The sequence below is a fragment of the Uranotaenia lowii genome, chromosome 3 (genome assembly GCF_029784155.1).
Source record: "Uranotaenia lowii strain MFRU-FL chromosome 3, ASM2978415v1, whole genome shotgun sequence".
In the NCBI taxonomy this organism is placed as follows: Eukaryota; Metazoa; Arthropoda; class Insecta; order Diptera; family Culicidae; genus Uranotaenia; species Uranotaenia lowii.
The window spans coordinates 324,410,971-324,437,243 of NC_073693.1; the positions used below are offsets into that span (position 1 = coordinate 324,410,971).

General features: G+C 35.6%; 2 protein-coding genes across 13 annotated transcripts in view; one reads left to right on the plus strand and one right to left on the minus strand.

The window, feature by feature from the left end:
• The window catches only part of LOC129750906 (type-2 histone deacetylase 1), a 446,066-nt gene that overhangs the window by 219,730 nt on the left and 200,063 nt on the right, over nt 1-26,273 (plus strand). For all 11 annotated transcript variants that reach the window (XM_055746085.1, XM_055746090.1, XM_055746091.1 and 8 more), the window contains 2 exons: nt 7,982-8,791; nt 19,517-20,160. In XM_055746085.1, the coding sequence (XP_055602060.1) occupies nt 8,720-8,791; nt 19,517-20,160 (716 nt within the window). In that variant the 5' untranslated portion in view covers nt 7,982-8,719. The remainder of the gene's footprint in view (nt 1-7,981; nt 8,792-19,516; nt 20,161-26,273) is intronic.
• The window catches only part of LOC129750907 (microtubule-associated protein Jupiter), a 619,733-nt gene that overhangs the window by 193,314 nt on the left and 400,146 nt on the right, over nt 1-26,273 (minus strand). The window lies entirely within an intron of this gene.

A 26,273-nucleotide genomic window follows, 5' to 3' on the forward strand; every position in this document is an offset into this window, starting at 1 on the left:
AATTTAGAGTGATAAATCGGAGAGAGTGATAAAATCGGGAGTTTTTGAAAAAATGATTTTAATCCGTCATAATCTAATAATTTTCTACAAAAAACGTATATTTTTTTTTTAGTTGGTAACCACAGGTGGTAAATCCCGGTTTACGGATTGTATTCCAAGGCACGGCGAGCCACCGCGTCCCCCCATTTTGCTACTCTGGGTTCATGGGTACAATGGGCAGACTCATGATATACTCCGTGTATACCCCCTACTCCCTAAACTCCACCTGGGGCCGCAGACCTGGTTCCCACCTCGAACTGTTTAGTACACTATGCTTCAATAGTGGGAGGTCTCTTCGCGCTAATGCGCTCAAAGGCAATACTCATTAACGAGACCACTTTCAGCAAAACCTCTCATCCTTACGACTCGACGCCTGAACTCTCCTCTAACGACTTGAGAACCGACATCTCCTCGCAATGACTCGAGATTCCCACACAAACCTCTCCTCTTCGCGACTTGGGGCCTGATCTCTCCTCTAACGACTTGAGATCCGACCCCTCCTCGCATCGACTCGAGGTTTACCTCTCCTCTGCATGATTCAAGGCCCGATCTCTCCTCTAACGACTTGAAATCTGACCTCTCCTCGTAATGACTCGAGGTGACCACTTGTACCCCTCCTCTTGTTGGTAAGGGGCCTGATCCCTCCTCTTACGACTCGGGACCCGACCTCCTATCATAAAGACTCGGGGTTGACCACACAAACCTCTCCGCCTGAAGGTTTGAGGCCTGACCTCTCCTCTAACGACTCGAAGCCCGACCTCTTATCTTCAGGGTTCGAAGTTTGCCACCTTGCCCGTCGTGTGCCAGATCGAGAGCAGCTTATCCTGGACTCGCGCCTGTCACGGCACACGCGCGGGACTTAACGCAACGACTCGGATGATTCCCGACGAAGACGTCATCCTACACCGACTCGAATGGCTCGCCCGGCGTCGAGAGCCACTCTACCCGTGGGTATTTCCCGAACGTGGAATAACCCTTTCCCAACGATTTCCACTGCGAAGAAGGTCAAGTCTTATCCCCGCAGCTTCTGTCGTTGAGAACCGCTCTACTCGGATACTCCCCGAAGGTGGAGCATCCTACACACGAACGCGGCGCACCCACGGCATCCGCTACGCAGAAGGTATTGTCTTATCTTTGTAACTTCAAACCGTGGGGTCGGACGCACTCTACTCGACAGCCCCCCGTCGATGGGGTCAGTCTACTCCGACCGTTGTCCGGTCTTCTTTATCCCCCTTGGTTGGCAACCCTAGGATTTTTGGCCCGCGGATTTTCCTGCCCGTTGTGTGCCAAATCGAGAGCAGCTTATCCTAGACTCGCGCCTGTCACGGCACACATTCGGGACTTGGAACGCTACGACTCGGATGTTTCCCGACGGTGACGACATCCTACACCGACTCGAGAGGCTCGCCCGGCGTCGAGAGCCTCTCTACCCGTGGGTATCCCCCGACAGTGGTTAACCCTCTTCCCTCGAGATCCGCTACGAGGAAGGTAAAGTCTTATCCCCGCAGTTTCCCTCTTAGGAAGCGGAACTACTCGGATACCCCCCGACATTGGGGTATCCTACACACGTTCGCGGCGCACCCCTGACCTCCGCTACGCAGAAGATGTTGCCTTATCTTTGTAGCTTCGATCAAGGGATCGGACGCACACTACTCAGATGCTCCCCGCCGATGGAGTCATCCTACACCGTTCGCGGACTGCCGTTGGTTCCAGCTCCTCTGCAGGGCAGTCATGATCCGAGTGAACCCATCGCTGACCGCGTGCCAAGTGTTGGAATCCGCACACATCCTCTGTACAACGTTATCTGCTGTCGTGTCAGGCCCACAGGCGGCAAATATGGAAGTACGTACCGCCGCAAACCTCGGACAGACAAACACCACATGTTCGGGTGTTTCCTCTACGTCACCACAATCTGGGCAGTATGGCGAAGCCACATGTCCAAACCGGTAGTGGTACTTCATGAAGCATCCATGACCAGTCAGGAATTGCGTCATATAGAAGTCCACTTCACCGTGCCTTCTTCCGATCCAGCTCCCGATGTGCGGGATCAGACGATGGGTCCACCTTCCTCTCGTTGAGCTGTCCCACAGCTGCTGCCAGTTGGACATCGAGTCCTCATTGGCGAGATCTCGAACGTTGGGCGTGTCTCTGTTGTCGTAGCAATAGACATCCTCCTCTAACAAAACCGAGATGGGCATAACACCCGCTACTACACAGGCGGCTTCGGACGACATGGTCCGGTATCCGCTGATAACCCGCAGGTTCATCAGCCGCTGAACGCTGCTAAGTCGCTGCAGGTTACAGCTTCCTCCCAGGGCCTGCCTCCAGGCCGCTGCTCCGTACCGCAAGATCGAAGTGGTCACACTTGCAATGATCCGCCTTTTGCTGCTTTGGATAGCCGAGGAGTTCGGCATCATTCGTGTGAGTGCGGCCGTGGCCATTGCCGCTCTCTTGCACACGTGTTCGACATGGCTCGTGAAGCTGAGCCTGTCGTCAATCATCACCCCTAGGTACTTAATTGCGCGTTTAGACACGATGTTGCACGGTCCAACGGCAATGGTACCAAAAAAAAAAAAAAAAAAAAAAAAAAAAAAAAAAAAAAAAAAAAAAAAAAAAAAAAAAAAAAAAAAACGTATATCTATATATATAAAAATGAATTTCTGTCTGTCTGTCTGTCTGTCTGTCTGTCTGTCTGTCTGTCTGTTCCCGTCTGTTCCGAAGTGGTCACACTTGCAATGATCCGCCTTTTGCTGCTTTGGATAGCCGAGGAGTTCGGCATCATTCGTGTGAGTGCGGCCGTGGCCATTGCCGCTCTCTTGCACACGTGTTCGACATGGCTCGTGAAGCTGAGCCTGTCGTCAATCATCACCCCTAGGTACTTAATTGCGCGTTTAGACACGATGTTGCACGGTCCAACGGCAATGGTACCAAAAAAAAAAAAAAAAAAAAAAAAAAAAAAAAAAAAAAAAAAAAAAAAAAAAAAAAAAAAAAAAAAAAAAAAAAAACGTATATCTATATATATAAAAATGAATTTCTGTCTGTCTGTCTGTCTGTCTGTCTGTCTGTCTGTCTGTCTGTCTGTCTGTCTGTCTGTCTGTCTGTCTGTCTGTCTGTTCCCTATAGACTCGGAAACTACTGAACCGATTTGCGTGAAACTTGACAGGTGGGGGTATTGGAGGCAGGGGAAGGTTCCTATTGTGGTTTGAGACCCCTCCCTCTCTCATGAAGGGAGGGAGGGGCCTCCCAAACAAAAGACAATTTTTTGCATAAGTCGAGAACCCATCAAGCAAATGGTATCAAATTTGGCATGGGGTGATATTTGGGAACGAGGAATATTTCTATGAATATTTGGTACCCCTCCCTCTTCTCAGTGGGATGATAAGAAGGGGGGGGGGCTACCTTACAATTTTTCATATAACTCGAAAACTAATCAAGCTAATGGAACAAAATTTGGCATAGGTGGGTAGTGGAATACGAAAAATGGTTCTATGATTATTTAAACCCCTCCCTCCTTCCATTGGAGATACAGGAAGAAGGGGGGGGGGGGCTTTAACCACTTTTTTATTGCATAGCTTGAAAACTATTCGAGCAAATGAAACCAAATTTGGCTAGGAAGGGTATATGGGTACGATAAACAGTTCTATGAATATTTGGTACCCCTCCCTCCTTCCAGTGAGGATATAGAAAGGGGGGGAGGGTGCTCCTTTACAATTTTTAGCATAACTGGATAAATAATCAAGCAAATGGCACCCAATTTGACGTGGGAAGGTATATGATTACGATAAATGTTTCTATGATATTTTGAGAACCTTTCGTCCTTCAAGTCGGAAAATCTTAAGGGAGGAGGGTCCTCCCATATAATTTTTACATCCCTCGGGAACTTACTAAGCATATGGAATGAAATTTGGGTTGTGAGGGTATTTGAGCACAGGGAAGGTTTATGTGAATATTTGGTACTACTGCCTCCTTCCAGTGGGGTGATATGAAGGAGAGGGGGAGGGGGGGGGGGGGGCTCCTTTACAATTATTCGCATTACTCGAGATCTTATCAAGCAAATGGAAACAACTTTGGCATGGGAAAGCTTTGGCATGAATACGTAAACTGGTTATTAGCTTATTTGAGACTTCTTTCTCCTTCAATTGAGAATGCAGTTAGGGAAGACGGAAGCTCATATATGTATGTATGATTGTTTTGCATAAACCAAAAACTTATCTAACAAATGGAACAATCATTCAATTTAGCAACTGGGGAAGAATTTGGCATAGGAGTGTATTTGAATACACGGAATGTTCAATCTTGATCCTGTTCCTCCAGGTAGAGGATAGGTAGGAAGAGCGGCTCCGATACAAATTTTATAGCATAGCTCGACAACTTATAAATCAATCGAAACCAAATTTGGCATGAGAGGGTATTCGAGCTCAAGATATGTTTTTTTCCGGTAGTTTAGCATCACTACCACAAATCAGTGGAACGATATAGAGGGAAAAGAGGGCATTGATAAAATTTGTTTAATATTTCTAAAACTTATCGAGAAAATAGAATTAAATTATCATGGGAGCAAATTTGTGTACAAGCAATGTTTCTTCGATGGTTTGAAAACCCCTTCTCTTGCCAGAGGGGAGATATACAGTAGGGAGAGGGACACCAATTTTTTGAATAACTCGAGAACTTATCGAGAATGGGGCCATATATGACGTGGGATCGTATTTGTATACAAGAAGTGTTTTTCTGATGTTATGAGACCCACCTTCTTTCAATTAGGGATATAGGAATGGGGGTAATTCGTATGATAATTCGAGAACGAATAAAATGCTCACATGATAGTTTGACAAAGTTTCATATTTATAAAAAAAATATTTTGGCATAAGTTATAAACTTTTTAAGCAAAGAAATTCAGAGTCAAAAAAAGGATTAAAACACGGATTTAAAAAAAATAATTAAGATTTCAAAATAAAAAATTTGCAAATTCATTTTGAAAAAAAAATTTCATGATATTGAAATTGAACTTAAAATTTTGTGCAAATAAATAACAAGTTAAATAACTAGGTACCACAAGTTTCAAAAATTTCTGAAGGTGTAGCAAAGCACACCGGGTCAGCTAGTTATCCAAATAAAACAGTGTAGAGGTTTTGTAGTAGATATTCCCTTTTTTGACATATTACTAGTTATAGGTTTTTTTTTTCATCAAAACATCATACAATATTGGTTTTACGCATATTTAAACTAAATCCTAATGATCTAATTATTTCTTTTGGTTATAAATTACTGAAGATAAGATTCAAATCTAATCTAATCTAAGGGTCCAGCGCCGATTAACCGGCGCATAGGGCTGAGATAAAAGATCTCCACTGCTGGCGATCCGGAGCCAGCGTCTTCACTTGCTGCCAGCCAAGGTTCTCGTCAACTGTGCGGATTTCAGCGGCTAGACTTCGCCGCCACGAGCTTTTGGGCCTGCCTCTTCTTCGATGCCCAACTGGATTCCAGTCAAGCGCCTCTCTGCAAAGATAAGACTCAAAGCTTCCGTTCAAATCAAAATAATAAAAAATTAATGTGCCTGTCACATATTTCGCCTCTAAAAATGCTTGGATGACTCGAATGATTTTTCAAAACTGGTTCCTCTAGGACTTCGTACCAGCAGTACGCAAATTTTCAGCCGAAATGTCTATTCCTCCTAATGCTGTGTTGTTCCTGGACAATTGCTCAGCACATCACATGAATAATGAGTTAAAAAGCGATGATGGTTTGATAACTGTTTTTTATGCCTCCAAATGTGACTGCAGTGATTCAACCCATGGACCAGAATGTAATTCAAAACTGTAAACTAAAATATCGTCAAAACCTTTTGCTACATGTCATGGCTCGCGAAATCGATATCGGTCAAAGCTTGAAGAGCATAACGTTGAGGGATTTATGTTTCTGGATGCACGATGCTTGGAGTGAAAAAAAGCGTACAGTAATGCAGTAGTCATGGAAGAAAATTGGAATTATTTTAATAACAAACTCGTTCTCGAAGATGGTGTTCCCTTGATCCATTTGATTGATGTAAACAACCGCGATTAAACTATTTTGCCACAGGACCCTGAGGAGAGATATGCAAGTAAAGCTTTTACGAATGAAGAAATTCTGAACATGACGCTGGATGATCAGTCAGCATTAAACGAACCCTCGAATCATTGGAGCCATTAAAAATTTCGGATGTAGCACCAGACTCAGAATCAGCGGCATCTACCCCAAATGATTCATGTGAAATTTCAAGAAAAATAATTGATGTTGAAGCTGTACGTATGTTGGACAACTTTGGGCTGATGCTTTAGATCTCTCTATAGATGATGTCATCTTCTTGCAACGTATCAGAGAGAATGCTTTGAAGAAAGCTCAAACAAATAAAATACAGCTTCAAGATTACTTGAATATGTTCTTTTATACCATTATATTTGGTTATATGTAATTGTATTCAACAACTTTGATTAACAAAAAACCTGTTTAAAACTTGACTTTTTTGTATCAAAATCTTGATACGTCCATGATCAATCATCTTCACTTTCAATATCGATGTAATCATCCATCAGTTTTGTCCCTTCAGAATGATTTCAACCTCAAGATGTTCAACGGAAATGAAAAAAGGCGATATTTAATTTTTTGCGTTGAATAAAAAATGATGACAAAATCGGGTGAAAAAATGAGACAAAATCGGGGGTAGACAAAATCGGTGTGTGACAAAATCGGGTTTTCACTGTATTAATATTGCAGTTTTTTTCAATGCGAAATTAGTAACTAAAATCATGAATTTGAATCAAGTTTTTATAAAACAAACTGATTTGAAAATTTTTTTTCTCTAACCTTTTTTTGAAAATTTGATTTATATATTTTAATAAACGTTTAGAATAAGTGAATATGCAAAAGGGTTTGGAAGATTGAGTTTGTTTGATTTGAGTATAGAATAAGTATGTATTTTTTTTAAAGTGACTCTTCAAAAAGAACTAATTTTTTACTCAAATCAAAGCAGTAATATCTATTTCACATGAACCCATTCTCTTTGGTGACAAACGCTCTAAAAGCAAGAAGTCATCTGATGTCTTTTCAGTTATTGGTGATATTTTGTAAATCCAAGAGAAGAAGATCTTGTGAAACCTCATGTGATAATAGCATTTAGTTGAAAATAATCGACTCAAAAACATGAGAAGCATTAAGTTGGAAGGAATTGAAGAATATTCAACTAATCGCTTTTGTATTTTTTTTAAAACTGGACAGAAAATTCGACCAAATATGAGTTTGGCCGAGTCATTGTAAAGGTTAATATTCAATATTCGGCCTTTGGCCGAATACAACTATTTGGTACATCTCTAGTAAACATCAATTTATAAGGTTAACATTTTTTTTAAGATAATGTTTTAAAAATTCTTAAGCTTTTCTGAGAAATTATTCTCATCAGTTCGTGCCTAACCCAAGTTCCTGGAACGATAAAAACTTCACCACAATCAACCATTTTCGATTGTTAACAAAGCCTTTCGAGATTATGGCTGCCATCCCAAAAACCTTGGCTAAGACACTCTCAGGACAGAACAATTTCGATATCCTTCTCAACACGGGGTAGCTTTTACCTTTTCGCTTCGATTACACTTCAATTTCCGAAAACCCAGATCATTTCGGTAATCTCCGTCCGGGTGTGGTTTTCGGTTTGGAGAGATAAAATACAAAAAAAAGAACTTCTTCTAACTGTCTGATGACTGGATTACTTCTTTATGGGTTGAAAGCGGAAAATGAAATCTGCAACAATCAATCCCCTCAAGATTTTCCCGAACAACTGACGGGATGAGTGCCGTTACCTATAGAAAATCACACTTGAAAAAATTCTTTAGAAAAATATGATTCCACAGCATAATTGATTATCCGTTCTTCTTGCTCAATGGCTTTCCTTCATTTTTTCTCGTTTTTCCCACAGGAAGACGTGCGTACTTGAGAGTGAACAAATGACGAGGACGATGCCGGCGACAGCTCCAGCATAACTGAATAGGTTGCCTTCGACGACATCCCCCCTTTCCCAAAGGCGGGCGTTTAGCCGGAAAATTCATCCCCCCTTACTACAACTAATGCTTCTAGTGGGGGAAGTGAGAAAGAAAATAGCATAGCAGCAGCAAAAGGAGTGAAAAAAAAACCATCCTTGAGGCTCCTTCGGGAGACGACCGAGGAACATGTATACCTCTTGATGGAGTTTCCGAGGAAAAAATCTCATCAGTGACATTGAGTGAAGTGAATATTATGACAGTGACAAGTGGCTACAAAGGCATCACCAGAAGCAGCAGATGCCGAAGAAGAATAGCACCCAGAGAGGAGCTGGGGTAAAAACATAAGGGGGAAGTCAATGAAAAAAAAGGGTATTGCCACAAGCTCTACTGGTAGCTGAAGCCAACCATCCTGTTGGTCCTGTCGTTGAGGAGTAGCAAAATAGAGCGCCTCTCCCTCTGGTCAGGATCACCGGTCGGTCCCTTGCGACCTCCTCGACCCCGTTTTGTTATCGTTGGAGAAACCCCGTGATCCGAATCAGTGGTCTTGAGGAGCCTCCCAACCCCTTTCTGCTTCTCATTGAAGAAAAATCCTCCAAAGAGGACGACGCCGGGCAAATTGTGTCACGTGCACCCCGAACCGAACCGGCTGAACCCAGAATCGGCCAAAACAAAAAATGGAATTGAAAGTATGGGTCGAAGGGATTCAGCGTATTGTTTGCGGAGTGACGGAAGTCACCACTTGTCAGGTAAGCTATATTATCGCATTCTCTAACCTCGCTTCGCTTCGCGGGGTCGCCCTTCGAAATCGTTTCCCAAACCAAACCAAACCAAACCGAAACCTAACCCAATCCAACCCCGGCAGATGATGGCTTCTTGACGGAAGCATCATCCCGGGTCCCCCCACCATGCCACTTTTCAACCGCCGCCGAGTTGTTTCAGCAGGTGTACATCTGACTGGTGGGATGACTTTCGCTAAAAGGCTCTCGAAAAGGCATCATCCAGATTTCGTTTGACAATGTTTGTGCCCAAGGATCTGGTGAATTTCGGGGTGGTTCTCAGCTAACATAAGTTTTTTTTGCCTTTTTCAAAGCTCCCTCATTTTTTTTAAATAGCAGAAAATTAGCAGAAAAAAATAGCAGAAAATTAGCTTGCGTCCTACTGAGGATTTTAAACTGAAGATCACTAGACTCCTCTTTTAAGGAGCTTGAGATTATAACTCCAAATATAAAAAAAAATATTACAGATAACCATCCTTCGATACATTAATACACATGTGCATCGAAGTAAGGAGTGTATTTATTTTGAATGCATGGATGTAAATTGATGAAATTTTCAGAGAATTTACCTGGTAACGTAATGTTCTGTCAAGTTATTTTTCTACTTTAATTTTTGGGCTACACGTGCGCCGTCTATAACGCATAATTTTAACTACCATTTTTTTAAATCAAGGTTTTTTTTGATAACGTTTGCTGTTTCTCGAAGCTTGCCCTTCAAAATAACTCAAAATGTTGATTTTGTTCGAAGTTATGACAAATGTAGCCGATTGTCCTCCTTCGACAGAAAACAACTTGACTTTTCATCACTCACCACCGTTTTTGTTCCTTATCCAAACTTAAACAGAGTATAAACTTTGAAAGACCTTTTGAAATACTTTGCAGAGAAAAAGGTTACGTCTGGAGGTAGTCTTCAATGTATTTTTAACTATTCATCGTGGCAATCGTTATGAAAGAGTAATTTGCAGTTTCCACAGATTGTTAGCCTCCTCAAGTACTAGATAATTTTTTTGTTCAAGTTTTTCTCCTTGTTAATCGCCTGGAAATACAGAGACTTGTCAACGAAAAGTTTCTGGTTGGAAACCAGCCTGGTTACCGCTAAAGAGTTCGTTTTGCTGTCCATTACGAAATTGATTGAAAATACCTCTCCACAAGCAGTTCATATGTTTTGCGCACTATTTGACTACCGTATTTTATTTATTTCATCGATGTGCAGCTTTTCTTTCTTGTAGAAATGAAATCGGTCCTATTTATAAGCCAGCTTGATGAACTAGTCAGATAAATTTGACTTTTTTTTTATCACTTTCTCTATTCATATTTTCGGATAGAGCTGGAAAACCCCTCTCACATTCCTCTCACTTCATGGAATCAATAATTTTCACTTTTATTCAAATTTTGGCTCACTATTGGATTCTTTAGGACTTCTTGAACGATGTATCGTATAAACTTTGGCCGAATAGCTGATTTCCAACTGTTTTTGGGCCTCCCACTGGGACTTTTCAGAATTTTTCTCGATCCTGCCCAAAAAAAATTGTCATTGAACTTCAGTATAGGACGCTATCACAAAAACAACTAGACAGATTGCCACCATATTTTGTACATGTACACATTACATTACTTGGTAGCTTCACTGAGAATTTCATCAATTTTCATCCATGCATTCAAAATTTATTTGCAGAACAAAGTGTTGCATTATTTTCGAATACACTCCTTAGCGTAAATCAAAGGCATTGCTGGTTCGAATAATAGGCGCTCCAAGAAAACAGCAAGCAATGATGAAGCCCAAAAAATATGTCTTTTATTCGGCATTAGTTTTTGGTTCTTAAAACGGGCTTTTATCATGAACGATAACCCAGCGCCGTAGAAAGAAGCGGATCAAGGAAGGGGGGGGGGAGGGTTTGGAGGGACGGTGAAATTTTTTTTATGAAAGTTTTGCTTGGACAATGCTCACATAACTTATAGCTAAAAAAAATAATATGGTTCTATATTATTATCAAAGATCGAGTTACTTTACATTAAAAATTGGTTAGTTTTCTGCCAATTTTTTAATGAAGTTATCTGACATAAATAAGATATTTGAAGGTGTCATTTTGAGAAAAATTTCATGTATTTACTGGAATTAGCAAGTAATAAGCTAATTATTTTTAACCATAAACATTACCAATTCAGATTTATTTTCTTCTCTACGATGAAAATTTGAAATTTCAGTATGAGATTTTGTTAACCAAAAAAATTTTCTAGCTAAATATTCACTTGAAGATTAAGAACAAGTTCTTTAATGTAATAAAAATTATAATTTATAACATATTTCATAATTAGAATCTTGTGAATATTTCCGATAAATTAAAATCTAGAATTTTCCAAGAACTAAATCTTTAAAATTAATCCAAACTTTTTTTTATATTTAAGATTTCTTTTGGTTTTTGGTTCAAAACTGACCCTGATTAAAACTAAAAATTTTTAATTTCGAAAACGAAACCAAATTATGAAATTACGATCCCTGTCTATGCGAATCTTTATAAAAAATCTTATTGTATTTTTACCTTGATTCTTTAACTAAACTTCAAGCTGAATCTGAATCTGAATATTTTATTTTTTAATTCCAAGTTGAAATCCTGCCTTTTGATCCTCAGTTAGAATCTGAATTCTCAATATGAAAACAACTTTTGAATCTAAATTTCAGATATAATTTCATACATATTAATAACTGCCGTAAAACGAGGTAACATGGAGGGGTAGTTTTGATCAACATGAAATTTTTCCACAAAATCATCAATAACTAAGTCTTAAGTTAAAATATCTTAAAACTTTACTCTACATTTTAAAACCTAAATGTTGATATTCAAATTGGGAAACAATTGGTTTGTTTTTGAAAATTTCAAATGTAAGTGAAAAAGTTATTTCAAAATCTTGAAATATCTATTTTTTCGAAGGCTCGGAACCAAACACCCTTCCTGATGGAATCAAAGCGTTTTGAATCAGCATGTTGATTTATGTGACAGTTAAACTTTCTTCTTTAGTTAATGTATAGTTTTGGTGTAATTTTTGTTGTATTTTGAGGTAAATTTTTGATATTTGAAAAATATAGACGTTTTCCAAGAGTAAGCCAGTCTTGGACAAAAGGCTCAAAACCTTATCAAATGGTATAGTTTGAAGGAGAAAATTTAAGGGGAAAAGTGCGAGGACCTAGAGAATTGAATAAAGGAAAAATTTATTTGTTTTTGTAGTTAAAATTTTGAATGTTATGTTGGAAAATTTAGCCCCTGATTTAATGCAGCATCATTGTCCATCTTTTAAATTTTTATTGTTGTCCTTCATTAACACACGAAATGCCTTAGTTTATCAATTACTAGCATTTGTTAACATTATAAGGTGTTTTGTATCCTTTATGATCAAGAAAACTCATTAAAACCGTAAAAATAGAGACTGATAAATTTTACCCCAAAGCATCAAATTCTTAACAAAGACGAAATCGATTTTTCAATCAAATTTTAAGTAGTCTAATAAATTTCTTCAACCATGTTTTACGTTCATAGGAGTCCAGTACTGTTTTAAAAAATATGAAACATGCCATATTCTCCCTAATAGAAAAAATAATCGAGAAATATTTTAAAAAAAAAAGATCAATCTAACCCCGTTTTAAGGTAGCCAAAAAGCATTATTTGAATCAGAACCCTTAAATGGAAATTTTTTATTTGAATTCAGAGTTTTTTTTATTTCAATCAGAATTTTTTCTTAATTCAACTTTGAATTTATACGACAATTGCGAGTAATGACACTGCTTCAATTCTGGATCACTATCATGATACTTGCTTGAATTTCGATTCTTTAAAAGAGTTAAAATAAAAAATTAAAATCCAAATCTTAAATTTTTTAATTTATATTATTAAGTTTTTATGGAAAACGAAACTTGTTTAAGTTTGAAATGCGAAACCAAAATTCGAATAACAATTTTGTGTCAATGATAAAAAAATGAAGTTCAAGAATAATAAACTGGATACAGAATCAGAAATCTAATCACCGACATGAAATTTCAATGTTTATTGAAAGCAAATTTGGGCAAAAGTTGGGCAATCTGACAAAGCCAATCATATTGAAACTCAATATTTTGATCAAAATTTCTATCGACATGTGAGAAAAACTGTGGAAAAATTGTTGACCTGGAATAAGGTTTTTGTTTTCGTTCTATGTCAAGATTGTTACTACTGAATGATTTGGTGGCTAAGAAATAAAATTCTGAGTTGATAAATTGCCATTTTACTTGGCATTTTTGAACCCTCCTTTGGGGGGTTTCACCCCAAAACCCCCCACCCCGCGTTCCTACGGTCATGCAAAAATCCTTTGGAGGAATGTTTGCAAAGATGTGTTTAATAAACCATGTTAATTGAAATAACATAAATTGGGCTTTTTTAAACAAACTGAACTGAGGGTGCAGATGTTCAAAACAATTTCAAATCAACACATTGGACAGTCCCTTGCGAAATGGTTATAGATTTGATGATTAAATTTATACACTACAAAATATCTAAAAAAAAAACATAGCACATTTACCGTTATCATAAGGATGGATGCATGGATTTTGTAATACTGGAAACCAACAGATTAACATTTAATTTTCTTAATGTCTTCGAAAAAGTTTTACAGTAAAATAAGCTCTATGAAATATAAATTAATGACTTTTAGATTACTTTCCCGATAAGTGAGACAAAAAAATTAACACAGGACAAAATACAAAAAATATAAAATATAAATATAAAAAATATAAACATGTAATCAAAATTGTTAACGCTAAAACGTAGCGTTTCCGACCCTTAGTCTCTTCAGGACATTTGACCTACATAACGTAAATTGTGTTACACAATTTGAAATCAAATGCCCTGAATTTGACAGGTTCTGACAAAATTTGTTTTGGTTGGCTCAGCCAAAATAAAACTGGAAAACTGCGATGCTTACTCTTGGGGGCCTCTGAACTTATATTTAAGTGAAATTTTTCGAGATAATACTCCACGGAGCCCCCTTTCCTGATATACTTATCGTTTATGTTCATATTTTTTAAGTTTCAATGTTTTCTCCTAGTTTTCTAGAACTATGATTTAAGATTGATTTTTTTTCCTTTCTCGAGAGGCCCGCCGGCCGGGAGACCCGGGGCAATTAAACCATTTTTTTTATTTTTTTTGTGGCCATGATCTAAACAAATTAAAAATAACAGTTTTCTCAACTTCTAAGTGAATTTTTTTTCGAGCACTTAATATCTGACTTACAGCCGTTTTCCCGAAGCTTTTTTTGCGTTTTATTCTAAGACTTAAAAATATTTCACTAATCACTAATCACTAATCATACTTCCACAGCCAGAACTTATGTCTGAGTCCCAAAAAATAATACAAGTGTGTAAATATTCTTCTTGTCTTTTATCATGTTTTTGATTATTTTAACATTAAAACATTAAAATTATCGAAAACATAATGGGGTTGGGCCTACCATGGAGCAGAGAACGCAGAGACATCCGGAACACAGGAACAGGAAGAAACGTGGACCACCAGCACCATACGTTTCAAATGGACTTTATCGTTGGAAGCATGCTAAGAAAAATGCTCCTTGATGAAGAAACCATGTGCAATTTAAGGAAACTTCGCCAATCACCAGGACCATTCTAGAGGGGCTGGAAATGATTTATTTAGTACATAGAAACCACAAAACTTTAGGAAAGAAACATTTTTATTTTTCTGTTTTGGATTTCAGTGTATGTACAATCATATCTGGTCATCGACCAAGGATAAAGCGCCTTTACTCGCTCTTGAAAATAAAAAAGAGAAATGGAAAATATTAGTAGAAGATAAAACCTTCCGAGGTCTGTTTGAGCTCGAAAGGTTTTTTAATTTACCCTTATAGTTTAAACAATGATCGATAATATAGTTCATCACAGGCAATGGCAAAATGAAATCATATTTCGCTATTATGGAAAATTAAATAAATTTATAAATTTATGTTTTTATTTGTTTCCAAAAATACTTATCGTATGTCCGCTTCTTCTTCGGAAGAATTCCTCGGTAACTCTCTAGTGATCACACTTTCCCATAAAATCCTTTCTTTTTATGAGCACCACTTTTTCACCTCAGAGCTGAACCACTGCTGCCTTGTTTAATACTTCGGATGTATTTGTTTTTTTCCATATTTTACTTCGGTTTGTCCATTGATTTTTTTTTTCGAGCGACTGAATATTTACATGTAACTTTTCTGGACACTCCTTTCCTTAAACACTCTTAAAAAAACCCAAATAGATATAGCCAGGAAGAACAAAACAATTTCATCACGTCGCTTACGCAGCCACCCGCTGAGCAACTTTAAGAATTCAACTTATTTCACGAGGAATTCGCGGAACATCCGATGCACACTTTTAAACTTTATCTCATTCATCACATTTAAACACTTTTTGTTATTTATTTATCTATACAACTTTGAAAAATTTAAGTTTTATAAAATTTTCGCGGACGAAGAGAAAAACGCGTGCGATTGGCAGAAAACATCGCCTACGTCCTTCTTATTCTAAGACTTAAAAATATTTTAAAATTAATGATTGTAGCTGAACATTGTCAGAAATGTTGAATAATCTCCTTCTTAATTGTTGAAAGACAAATCTTTTTCGTCTTTAAATTTTGTTTTTTAATTTCTTAATAACTTCTGATATGATATGATAAATATGATTGTTTTACCGAATTTTTTAAGTCCAACTTTTTGAATTTTTTGTAATATTTTGAATAAGTTTGTCATTGTTTTTCAATACTGAATTTTTGATAAGAAAAATAGTTTCTTCATTTTGTCCTTTCCAGAACCCAATATCCCGATAGGTGACGACATAATATTCAGAGCTTAAAATTTTAATTACAAAACCTGCACTCGAAAATCGAGATGTTTCAGTTATTTTGATTGTTTTTAATCATCTTTACTTTAAATTGATCTTATTTTTTTAATTATTTTATGAAAAATTTGATAAATGATTCGATAAAGCAGCTGTAAAGCTAAATTTAAATGGGCAAGGTTTAGTAAAATTAGTATATGCTTCGTGCTTTCAATATTTACAACTAAACTTGGAATTGCTTATTTTTATTTTTCTCAGTTACTTATTGATCATTCAAGGAATCACCCATTACTCAACCTTATATTGTCAGTTTAAGCTTTCAATGAGGAATTGAACATGTTGTTTCTAAACTTTTCAATAAAAACTAAAGAAAGGAATTTTCAATTAAGATGATCAATAATTAACAATTATCACCATTTTGCTGAACAACCTCTGGGCTGAATATAATTTTTAAATTGGGTTTTGTTTTATTTTCAATTTTCAAGCGTCAGTGTAAAATTTTGTAGATTCTTCAGTTAGCGCAACGTGTTTCAATTTTTGTATGGGAATTAGTATGGTTAAAGCAATTTCTGCACATCATCCACAAAATTCAAAAAAGCTTGAAATGAAATTGGATTTTTTTTTCTTTTGACTATTCTTAAGCTTAATTTTTTTTTTTGCTAACATAACAAGCATTTCATTAAAAAAGTTATAACCATTTCAAAATAAAAAATCTAAATCCATTGAAAAGTATTTAAAAATGGTAGACTTTGCTTGCTAGAGCTATTGAAAATTTCATAAAATGTTTTTGCAATGGTTATATAAATCTAGAAATTTGCTGGCCATGCAAAGCAGTTTTTTTGAGATTTTTTAATTCTCATTCTACGGTTACACAGCCGTCAAATAATCAGGTAAAATAAAACAAAAATTTAAAAACAATTTTATCGAACTGAATATCCTTTCTGGGGTACAAGTTAGTTTTTATTTGTTTCGATTATAGTCGTTTTACCATCTTTATGGCATTCGCGACTTTATCAACGTTACAGGCGGATCGTTATTGAAAAACTTATCCGGTACAACTGTGTTCGATGTTTACTCTTGGGCTCGAACTCGCGGACATCTGCTCAGGAGACAACAGACTTGCCAACTGAGCTATATCACAAGCCCAATGGTACAAGTTAGGTTTGTTATATTTTTGGAACATTCAGTACAACACGTTGTGCTAATTCAGAACTGAATGGATCGCTTCCAATTTTTTTTTTGCTATTCCCGGCAGCAAAAACAACCAAAGAAAGTAATGGGAAATTTATGAAGTTATGAAAATTTAAAAATTGAAAATTTCCATACAAACCTTGCTGTGGTCTATATTTAATATATTCTTTTTCTGTACACTGATTCCTTTGCGAAGCTTTAAATTCTTGTATTTTTCGAAATTTTAATTCGCATTCTATTGCTGGTGTTATTGAAATATTGATTTCTAACTTGTCAACTAGGCAGCATGAAAATTACTTTCGAGCATACTTCCAGTACAGAATAAGGATCATCATTTGGAATAATTCATTGATGACTTACTGGAAATCGCATTAAATGAAATCGTTACAAACATGAGTAAGCAAATGGTTTTCGAACTTATTTGCTCATGTGTTGTGCATTTTTTTGTATTCTTATTTTTGTTAGCTAAATTTAAATTTCGAGCATACCACACCCCCTCCCCCTCCTAAAATATCTCATTTCCCAACCTGTTTCTGTAAGTATAAGCTTTCAATGATGAATTGAATATGTAGTTTTTTAAACATTTGAAAATGAACTGTATTGACTTTTATTTCGAAGACTGGAAGAATTTGAAAGTAACAAAAAAAAATATCTATGACTTTGAATCAAGCCACTCTTGAAGTAAAATTCAATATTTTCTTCTTGTTATTAAACATTATTTTATCAACAACATGGCATTAGGAACAAATTTTTTAAGTTCAAAATGGATTTTTTTTTTCCTAATCGAGAATTCACATTTCAAATCGTTATTTTTTAATTCAAGATAGTAAAGCGGAACTTTTCAATCAACCCTTCAGTTGAAAAAAAAAAAGAAAAGGAATATTGATTAATGTTTTTTAATCGTGGTTGATTTCTGTCTGAAATTTATTTTTGAATAATTTGGAATAATTACTTTTAAACTCTTGTTTTGCATTTTATTTATTGTTTTTCTGTGCACTGATTCATATGTCCGCAGCTCAAGATTCTAGTTTTATTCGGAATTTTAATTCGCGTTGGTTCATTAAGTGTATCGATAATATTGATTTCGAATTTGTAAACTAAACCGTTTGAAGTTTATTTTCAATCAAATTGCTAGTTCAGAAAAAGGAACATCGTATCAGTATTTTTTTTTTCTAATTTTTGTTATGGTCATAAGTATGAAAAAGGTTTTAAAAATCCAAGGCCTTAGTTACTGTCCATTGTTGGTATTGTTATTATTGGTAGCTAAATTATAATTTTAAGAGGAGAAATCACCGTGAATTTGTTTATTGAAATTAATTTGCGGCTTTATCGGTGAGAATTAAAGAGTTGAAATGAAAGACGGATAGAAGATCAGAAGAAAATTCTAAGGTGGTGAAAAGAGCGAAGAGCATTTGAAATAGAAGCTTGACCACATACTAAATTCTTTGTCCCGCATCAATTAACTGTATTGAAAAAGTAGTACCCAATAGAGGAGGCACTACATTTTTCGATACAAAACGAAAATAAAAAATCTACCTAGCCATCGATGGAACGATATCGCACAATAGAAGACTTAACAGAGCAACCACATGCTAAATTTTTTGTCCGTTCGGCACTTATGCACACTCACATGGCGGTCGAACCGTCCATAATTAACTGTATCGAAAAATGTAGTGCCTCCTCTATTGGGTACTACTTCTTCAATACAGTTAATTGATGCGGGACAAAGAATTTAGTATGTGGTCAAGCTTCTATTTCAAATGCTCTTCGCTCTTTTCACCACCTTAGAATTTTCTTCTGATCTTCTATCCGTCTTTCATTTCAACTCTTTAATCCTCACCGATAAAGCCGCAAATTAATTTCAATAAACTAAATTTTAATTTGAAATTCTTTCGCGCAGGCTTGCCTGAATGTAAAATGAGGCCTGACTTTGAAATTTTATTATTGATGTTTTGATTATTTTGAATTCATGAGCTGTCGCAGCTTTGATATGAATTAAATGTTCTTGATATTTGGTTAAAGGGCTGTTTTTGAACAAATCGGATAAAACCATGGATTGGAAACCGGATATTGCTGCTGGAGGTGTTTCTATGCCAACATATTGTGAAAATAATTGATAGCGTTTTATTGTTTCAAATAATTTGCAAGTTAAGTTTGTACAGAGAAACGTTTTATTAAATCAAAACAAAGATGGTTTGAGAACCACCTCCTTTCTTAATGATATCAATGAAGAAGCCAAGAAGAGAGGCCATAAATCATCATCGGAGTCGCTTTCCCATACCCAAGGTTCTCCTCGAAACCAAAACTCCATTCCATTCCTTGACATTGGGCATTGCGGCTCGTTTGTCAGCTTCGTAGCTCGATACTACAGATAGGTCTACCTCTACTTGGGTGGAGTGCTATATGACTACTATCGTCGCCTCTGGCCTCCGACAGTCATATTTTACTTTTTCTTATAACATATTTTTTTCTAACGATATTTTTCTCGTCTTTTTTTCTCTTCCCCTTTCGCCGGTTACCGTTCGTTGGTGTTTCCGTTTCCCGGCGGCCTTCTTCCGGGACCATATCTGACTGCGGCTTCCGTCGTTTTTCACATTGGACGACGGCACGGCGTGGGTGGATTTTTTCCTGGTCTCTTCGTCTCCACATAGGACGTGGTTTTCGCCTTGGCCCATGCCACCGGAAAGACGGGCCGATTCACGCTCATCGAACGGTGGCGCAACAACGAACGGCTGCTGGCACCGCACGAGAATCCGCTGAAGATCCTGATGAAATGGGGCGAGTACTCGAGCGATGTGCAGTTTATCCTGCAACGGTCCGAACAGAAAAAGGACCAAGCCAATAGTAACAACAGCAACAACAACAATAACACCAGCAATAGTAGTAGTAACGGAAGTAGCAACAACAACAACAACACTTCTCAGCAACAGCAGCTGAGACAAGTGTCCGCTAATCTAGGGCCAGTGGTGACGCAACAGCCAACCGCACCCGGAAGCAATCCTCAGCATCCTCAATCGCAACAGCAAATCCTTCGGCAGCAACAGAAGCTAAACCAGATCAATAACAACAACAACAACAACAGCAACAACTTGGATGACACCAAGAGCAAGCTGCTGGTGCAGAACAATCTGAAAAACAGCACCGGAAATGACCCTTTTGGCGGCAAACAACAAGGACAGCAGCACCATCTGGTGGCCGGGTATCAGCATCATCATCATTCGGCACAAGCAGAGCTGATCAGCAATTCGCTGCTACTAGACCGGGGGAAGGAAACGCGGAAGAGCCTTAACTCCGGGTAAGTTGTTACATGATTTTATTTGCTGACTGTAATTTCGGGGGAAAAGGATAACATTTTGTTTTCCTCGATGCATGGGGATGTGCTAACTTGCTTTTGGTTGAATCCTTTTGGCCAAAAACAAGAGATGAAAAAAAAAAACGCTTGGATGTAATCAGATTGAGCACAAGAAAACGGTTCGTTCTATCTTTGGAACAGGAATGCTGTAGGTCCAGAGTTTTGGAAGCAATTCGAACCGGAAAATCGATCCTAACCTAAAAATGGAACGTGATTTTCGGTTTTGGCACTATTTTCGTACCGGAAGAGTTTAAAGTTTAAAAAACAAGTTTGATCTAATTCAAAGAATTCAAGCATATGGTGTAGAACGTAAAATTTGTTCTATGTGGTTGTAAAGCAGCAATTTTAAGAAAAGTTTCCCAAAATTCTCCGTGGATCTGAAATTTATGATTTTTGAATATTTTTGATAATTTTGACAATTTTGACAATTTTGACAATTTCGACAATTTCGACAATTTTGACAATTTTGACAATTTTGACAATTTTGACAATTTTGACAATTTTGACAATTTTGACAATTTTGACAATTTTGACAATTTTGACAATTTTAACAATTTTGACAATTTTGACAATTTTGATAATTTTGACAATTTTGACAATTTTGACAATTTTGACAATTTTGACAATTTTGACAATTTTGACAATTTTGACAATTTTGACAATTTTGACAATTTTGACAATTTTGACAATTTTGACAATTTTGACAATTTTGAAGATCTTGACAATTTTGAAGATCTTGAAAATTTTGACAATTTTGACAATTGTGACAATTTTGACAATTTTGACAATTTTGACAATCTTGAAAATTTTTACGTATTTGACAATCTTGACAATTTTGACAATTTTGACAATTTTGACAATTTTGACAATTTTGACAGTTTTGACAATTTTGACAATTTTGACAATTTTGACAATTTTGACAATTTTGACAATTTTGACAATTTTGACAATTTTGACAATTTGACAATTTGACAATTTGACAATTTTGACAATTTTGACAATTTTGACAATTTTGACAATTTTGACAATTTTTACAATTTTTACAATTTTTACAATTTTGACAATTTTGACAATTTTGACAATTTTGACAATTTTGACAATTTTGACAATTTTGACAATTTTGACAATTTTGACAATTTTGACAATTTTGACAATTTTGACAATTTTGACAATTTTGACAATTTTGACAATTTTGACAATTTTGACAATTTTGACAATTTTGACAATTTTGACAATTTTGACAATTTTGACAATTTTGACAATTTTGACAATTTTGACAATTTTGACAATTTTGACAATTTTGACAATTTTGACAATTTTGACAATTTTGACAATTTTGACAATTTTGACAATTTAGACAATTTTGACAATTTTGACAATTTTGACAATTTTGACAATTTTGACAATTTTGAAAATTTTGACAATTTTGACAATTTTGACAATTTTGACAATTTCGACAATTTGGCAATTTTGACAATTTGGACAATTTTGACAATTTTGAAAACTTTGAAAATTTTGAAAACTTTGAATATTTTGACAATTTTGACAATTTTGTCAATTTTGAAAACTTTGAATATTTTGAAAACTTTGAATATTTTGACAATTTTGACAATTTTGTCAATTTTGTCACTTTTGTCAATTTTGTCAATTTTGTCAATTTTGTCATTTCTGTAATTTTTTGTCATTTTTGTAATTTTTGTAATTTTTGTCATTTTTGTCATTTTTGTCATTTTTGTCATTTTTGTCATTTTTGTCATTTTTGTCATTTTTGTCGTTTTTGTCATTTTTGTCATTTTTATCATTTTTGTCATTTTTGTCATTTTTGTCATTTTTGTCATTTTTGTCATTTTTGTCATTTTTGTCATTTTTGTCATTTTTGTCATTTTTGTCATTTGTCATTTTTGTCATTTTTGTCATTTTTGTCATTTTTGTCATGTTTGTCATTTTTGTCATTTTTGTCATTTTTTTCATTTTTGTCATTTTTGTCATTTTTGTCATTTTTGTCATTTTTGTCATTTTTGTCATTTTTGTCATTTTTGTCATTTTTGTCATTTTTGTCATTTTTGTCATTTTTGTCATTTTTGTCATTTTTGTCATTTTTGTCATTTTTGTCATTTTTGTCATTTTTGTCATTTTTGTCATTTTTGTCATTTTTGTCATTTTTGTCATTTTTGTCATTTTTGTCATTTTTGTCATTTTTGTCATTTTTGTCATTTTTGTCATTTTTGTCATTTTTGTCATTTTTGTCATTTTTGTCATTTTTGTCATTTTTGTCATTTTTGTCATTTTTGTCATTTTTGTCATTTTTGTCATTTTTGTCATTTTTGTCATTTTTGTCATTTTTGTCATTTTTGTCATTTTTGTCATTTTTGTCATTTTTGTCATTTTTGTCATTTTTGTCATTTTTGTCATTTTTGTCATTTTTGTCATTTTTGTCATTTTTGTCATTTTTGTCATTTTTGTCATTTTTGTCATTTTTGTCATTTTTGTCATTTTTGTCATTTTTGTCATTTTTGTCATTTTTGTCATTTTTGTCATTTTTGTCATTTTTGTCATTTTTGTCATTTTTGTCATTTTTGTCATTTTTGTCATTTTTGTCATTTTTGTCATTTTTGTCATTTTTGTCATTTTTGTCATTTTTGTCATTTTTGTCATTTTTGTCATTTTTGTCATTTTTGTCATTTTTGTCATTTTTGTCATTTTTGTCATTTTTGTCATTTTTGTCATTTTTGTCATTTTTGTCATTTTTGTCATTTTTGTCATTTTTGTCATTTTTGTCATTTTTGTCATTTTTGTCATTTTTTTCATTTTTGTCATTTTTGTTTTTCTAGAAATTTTGTTCACTTAATTTTTTTATTTTCAAAAGTGATATTAATCCTTTTAATTTCTTGCTGTGAATCATATTCGGTTTATGAAGATTATCATTCCTTTGATGTTCGGAAGGTATGAAATGCTAGATTTAACTTTCAAAAATAATTAAAATTAAGTTTGACTTCTGTATTGTGGGGAGATTTTTGAAAGAAGAAAATTCCAGTGGATCACCTTCTCCGGATGACGACAAGTTGAGAGAAAACAAAGTTAACTTGAAAGACAAACATGAACGAAAAAGGATCAGCACAGCACATGTACATCAAACAAGTTCCTTTTCCCGGTTTTCATTAGGGTGCAGTAAAACTTTTCAACAACCATTTTATTACCTGAGCACTTCAACGTTTAGTTTTGTTGTTTGTTAAAACAAAATTTTTAAAGAAAAGGACATTTGGAAAAGTATTCAGTTTTTGAGACATTTAAAATATACTTTTTGAACAGCTTTCATTCGATGCCATATAATATGGATTTACTTTCAATAAAGGAAGTCTCTTTTTTTTCTATAAATTTTAACATAAAAACACTTTTTTATTTCTGATTGCAAATTTTGAAAACAAAATAAAAACACACTACAGGTTTATGTATTTAAATTCTTAAGCTTAATGTTGATTTAATAAACCCATTTAGTAAAATTTTTCTAGCTAACGCCCTAATGAGCTGTCCTTCGGTGATCTAACACCCAAAACAGCTGTCCCGAAACATAATCACCTTTTCCCGAATAAACAACAAACAGTAAAGTGGATAAAACCCGAATAAACAAGCCCAATAAATATTAAAACCCAACAGCCATTGTTCTTGATTACCGTAAAATACACTATACAAATAATTCAAACAAATTTATTAATGCAGGTTCTTCGCTCTGGAACTCGGGAACAACCTGGTCGAAACCCAAAATAAGTCGACCCCTCTGAATGGCTGGAAGGTTGACAAATTAGCCAATTAATTGAGCTATATGACCGTCTCCCTATCTCGGCGGAACTTTGGCAGTCCTTGTTTGGTCCATGTTAGAGTAAAGTTCCCATGGCCCAATCCAGCCAGACTGGGTGTCCCATTTTGGGGCCACCACACCACATCAAGGCAAAAAGGCACAGGTATCGTCTAAAATTCATTTTAATTAACAAACCGCAAGGTGAGCCACAAATAAACAAACCGACGAGTCCCGGTCCCAAAATCTCGCCCATGGTTGTTTGCTGTCCCTTTGGCTTTTTTCCAACCTCAGTGAGAGGGGAAAGAGGAAAATCGGGATGCTGGGAAGCCTAGGTGCTTCCGAGGAATTTTGGTCAGGAATAGGTTGACTACTTGCCTGACTTGGAAATGGCTCTGGAGATAGGCCGCCATTAAAATAATAGTAATAATAGCAATAGCAACAAGAAACATCAACAAAAGACCACATCCCTAGACCGATCCTCCCAAAGGTAAACAGAACCATTTGACTCTGTTCCATGGAGAATGGGCATGGAGATGGAAAGTTATCTAGCCATGGGACAACGGGTGCAATAAGGTGATTTATCAGATTTATCACTTAAAAACAAATACCTATAGGCTGCGCTGGTATACCGAAATGATTTGCTGAACCACTATTCATCGAATCGAAAGTGAGCTTATGTAGTTAATCTTAAGATTATGCTTTTGTAGACTAAGTCGACTTGGGTCAATTTTTTGAATATCTCAAACCGAGGGATCTTAAAGGCTTTGATTTGGATCGTTTGTATGGGAGAAATGAATAATTTGTGCGGAAAAATCCATATCATTTTTTTTTTATTCTGTGCAAGCAAGCCTGCTTATCGTTTATGTGCCAATTTATAACTTCTGACAACGAAATTTTTCGCTGAACAACTTTGTCGATTTCGTTACTTTGTATCTTATTAGGGAAATAAGTTATGAGCTTATGAATTAAGGAATGTCTTTTGGAATTGGAAAACAATCAATTCAACTGCCATCACTGATGGTGTCTAGTGAAGTATTGCTTAAAAAGTCGTTATTCAAAACCTCGCTACGCACCATCAGTGATGGCAGTTGAATTGATTGTTTTCCAATGCCAAAGATATATCACCTATTTTAAACATCTTATAACATACTTGCCTAATAGATGTATATATATTTATTAAACGAAGACATACTTTAAGGATCTCAGTGATGTTTCTTTGAAGAGATCTTTTTTTTTTCTTTATTTTAAGAGACTTTCAGCCTTTGGCTGGTTCGTCTCTGAGATGTAGTTCACTTAACTCTAAGGCGTACATCTTTCAAGGATATGATGGCTAGCATCTAACAAATGCTTAAACCCCCAACCCACAAACCGAGATTCGATCTCATGACCTCTGACTTAGAAGACTTGAATGCTAACCTATAGGCCACGGTCGGCGGCATACGAAGTTACCATATCGACAAAGCTGTTTAGAGGAAAACTTCCTTAAAAGAATTTATAAATTGGCACACAAAACAAACCATTAGCAGGCTTGGTTGCATAGAAGAAACAAAAATGATGTTCATTTTTCACTAGAATATATTTTATTTTCCCATACAAACCTAAAAGTTCAAATTTACTCATGTAAAAGTTACTTAAAAATTGTGTAAAAAATCATGGATAATTTGAATCAAAACAGATGAACCCAAATCGACTCAGTCTAATGGAAGTTCAATAAGAATTAATGTCGGTTTAATGTAAATTCTTTTGTATCATTAAAGAAATTTATAAGAAGGGTATGGGCTTGTGATATAGCTCAGTTGGCAAGCCCGTTGTCTCCAGAGCTGATGTCCGCGAGTTCGAGCCTAAAAGTAAATATCGAACACAGTTGTACCGGATGAGTTTTTCAACTGTCCACCAACTGTAACGTTGATATAAATTCGCTAATGACATAAAGATGGTAAAACGACTATAGTTAAAAGAAGAAAAAAAAATATTAGAAGGAAAGGTTCAACTAAGCTGATTAGACAATAGCCTTGAGAATTTGAAAACGTTGAATGTGATCAATATTAAATTTTGTCTAACGTGTTTTATGATCTATGACTTCATGACAATTTTTCAGACGTCAGTGCCAACATTTGATCTAACGTTCTCCAACCCAAATCACAAAGTGTCAGTTTGACAACTTTTTGTTCTATGAAAATGAGCATCGCTAAGCCCTAATTTGAAAAAAAATTGCCAGGAGTCAGTATTTTTTATCTTTATTAAGATCGCTTTGGAGTCT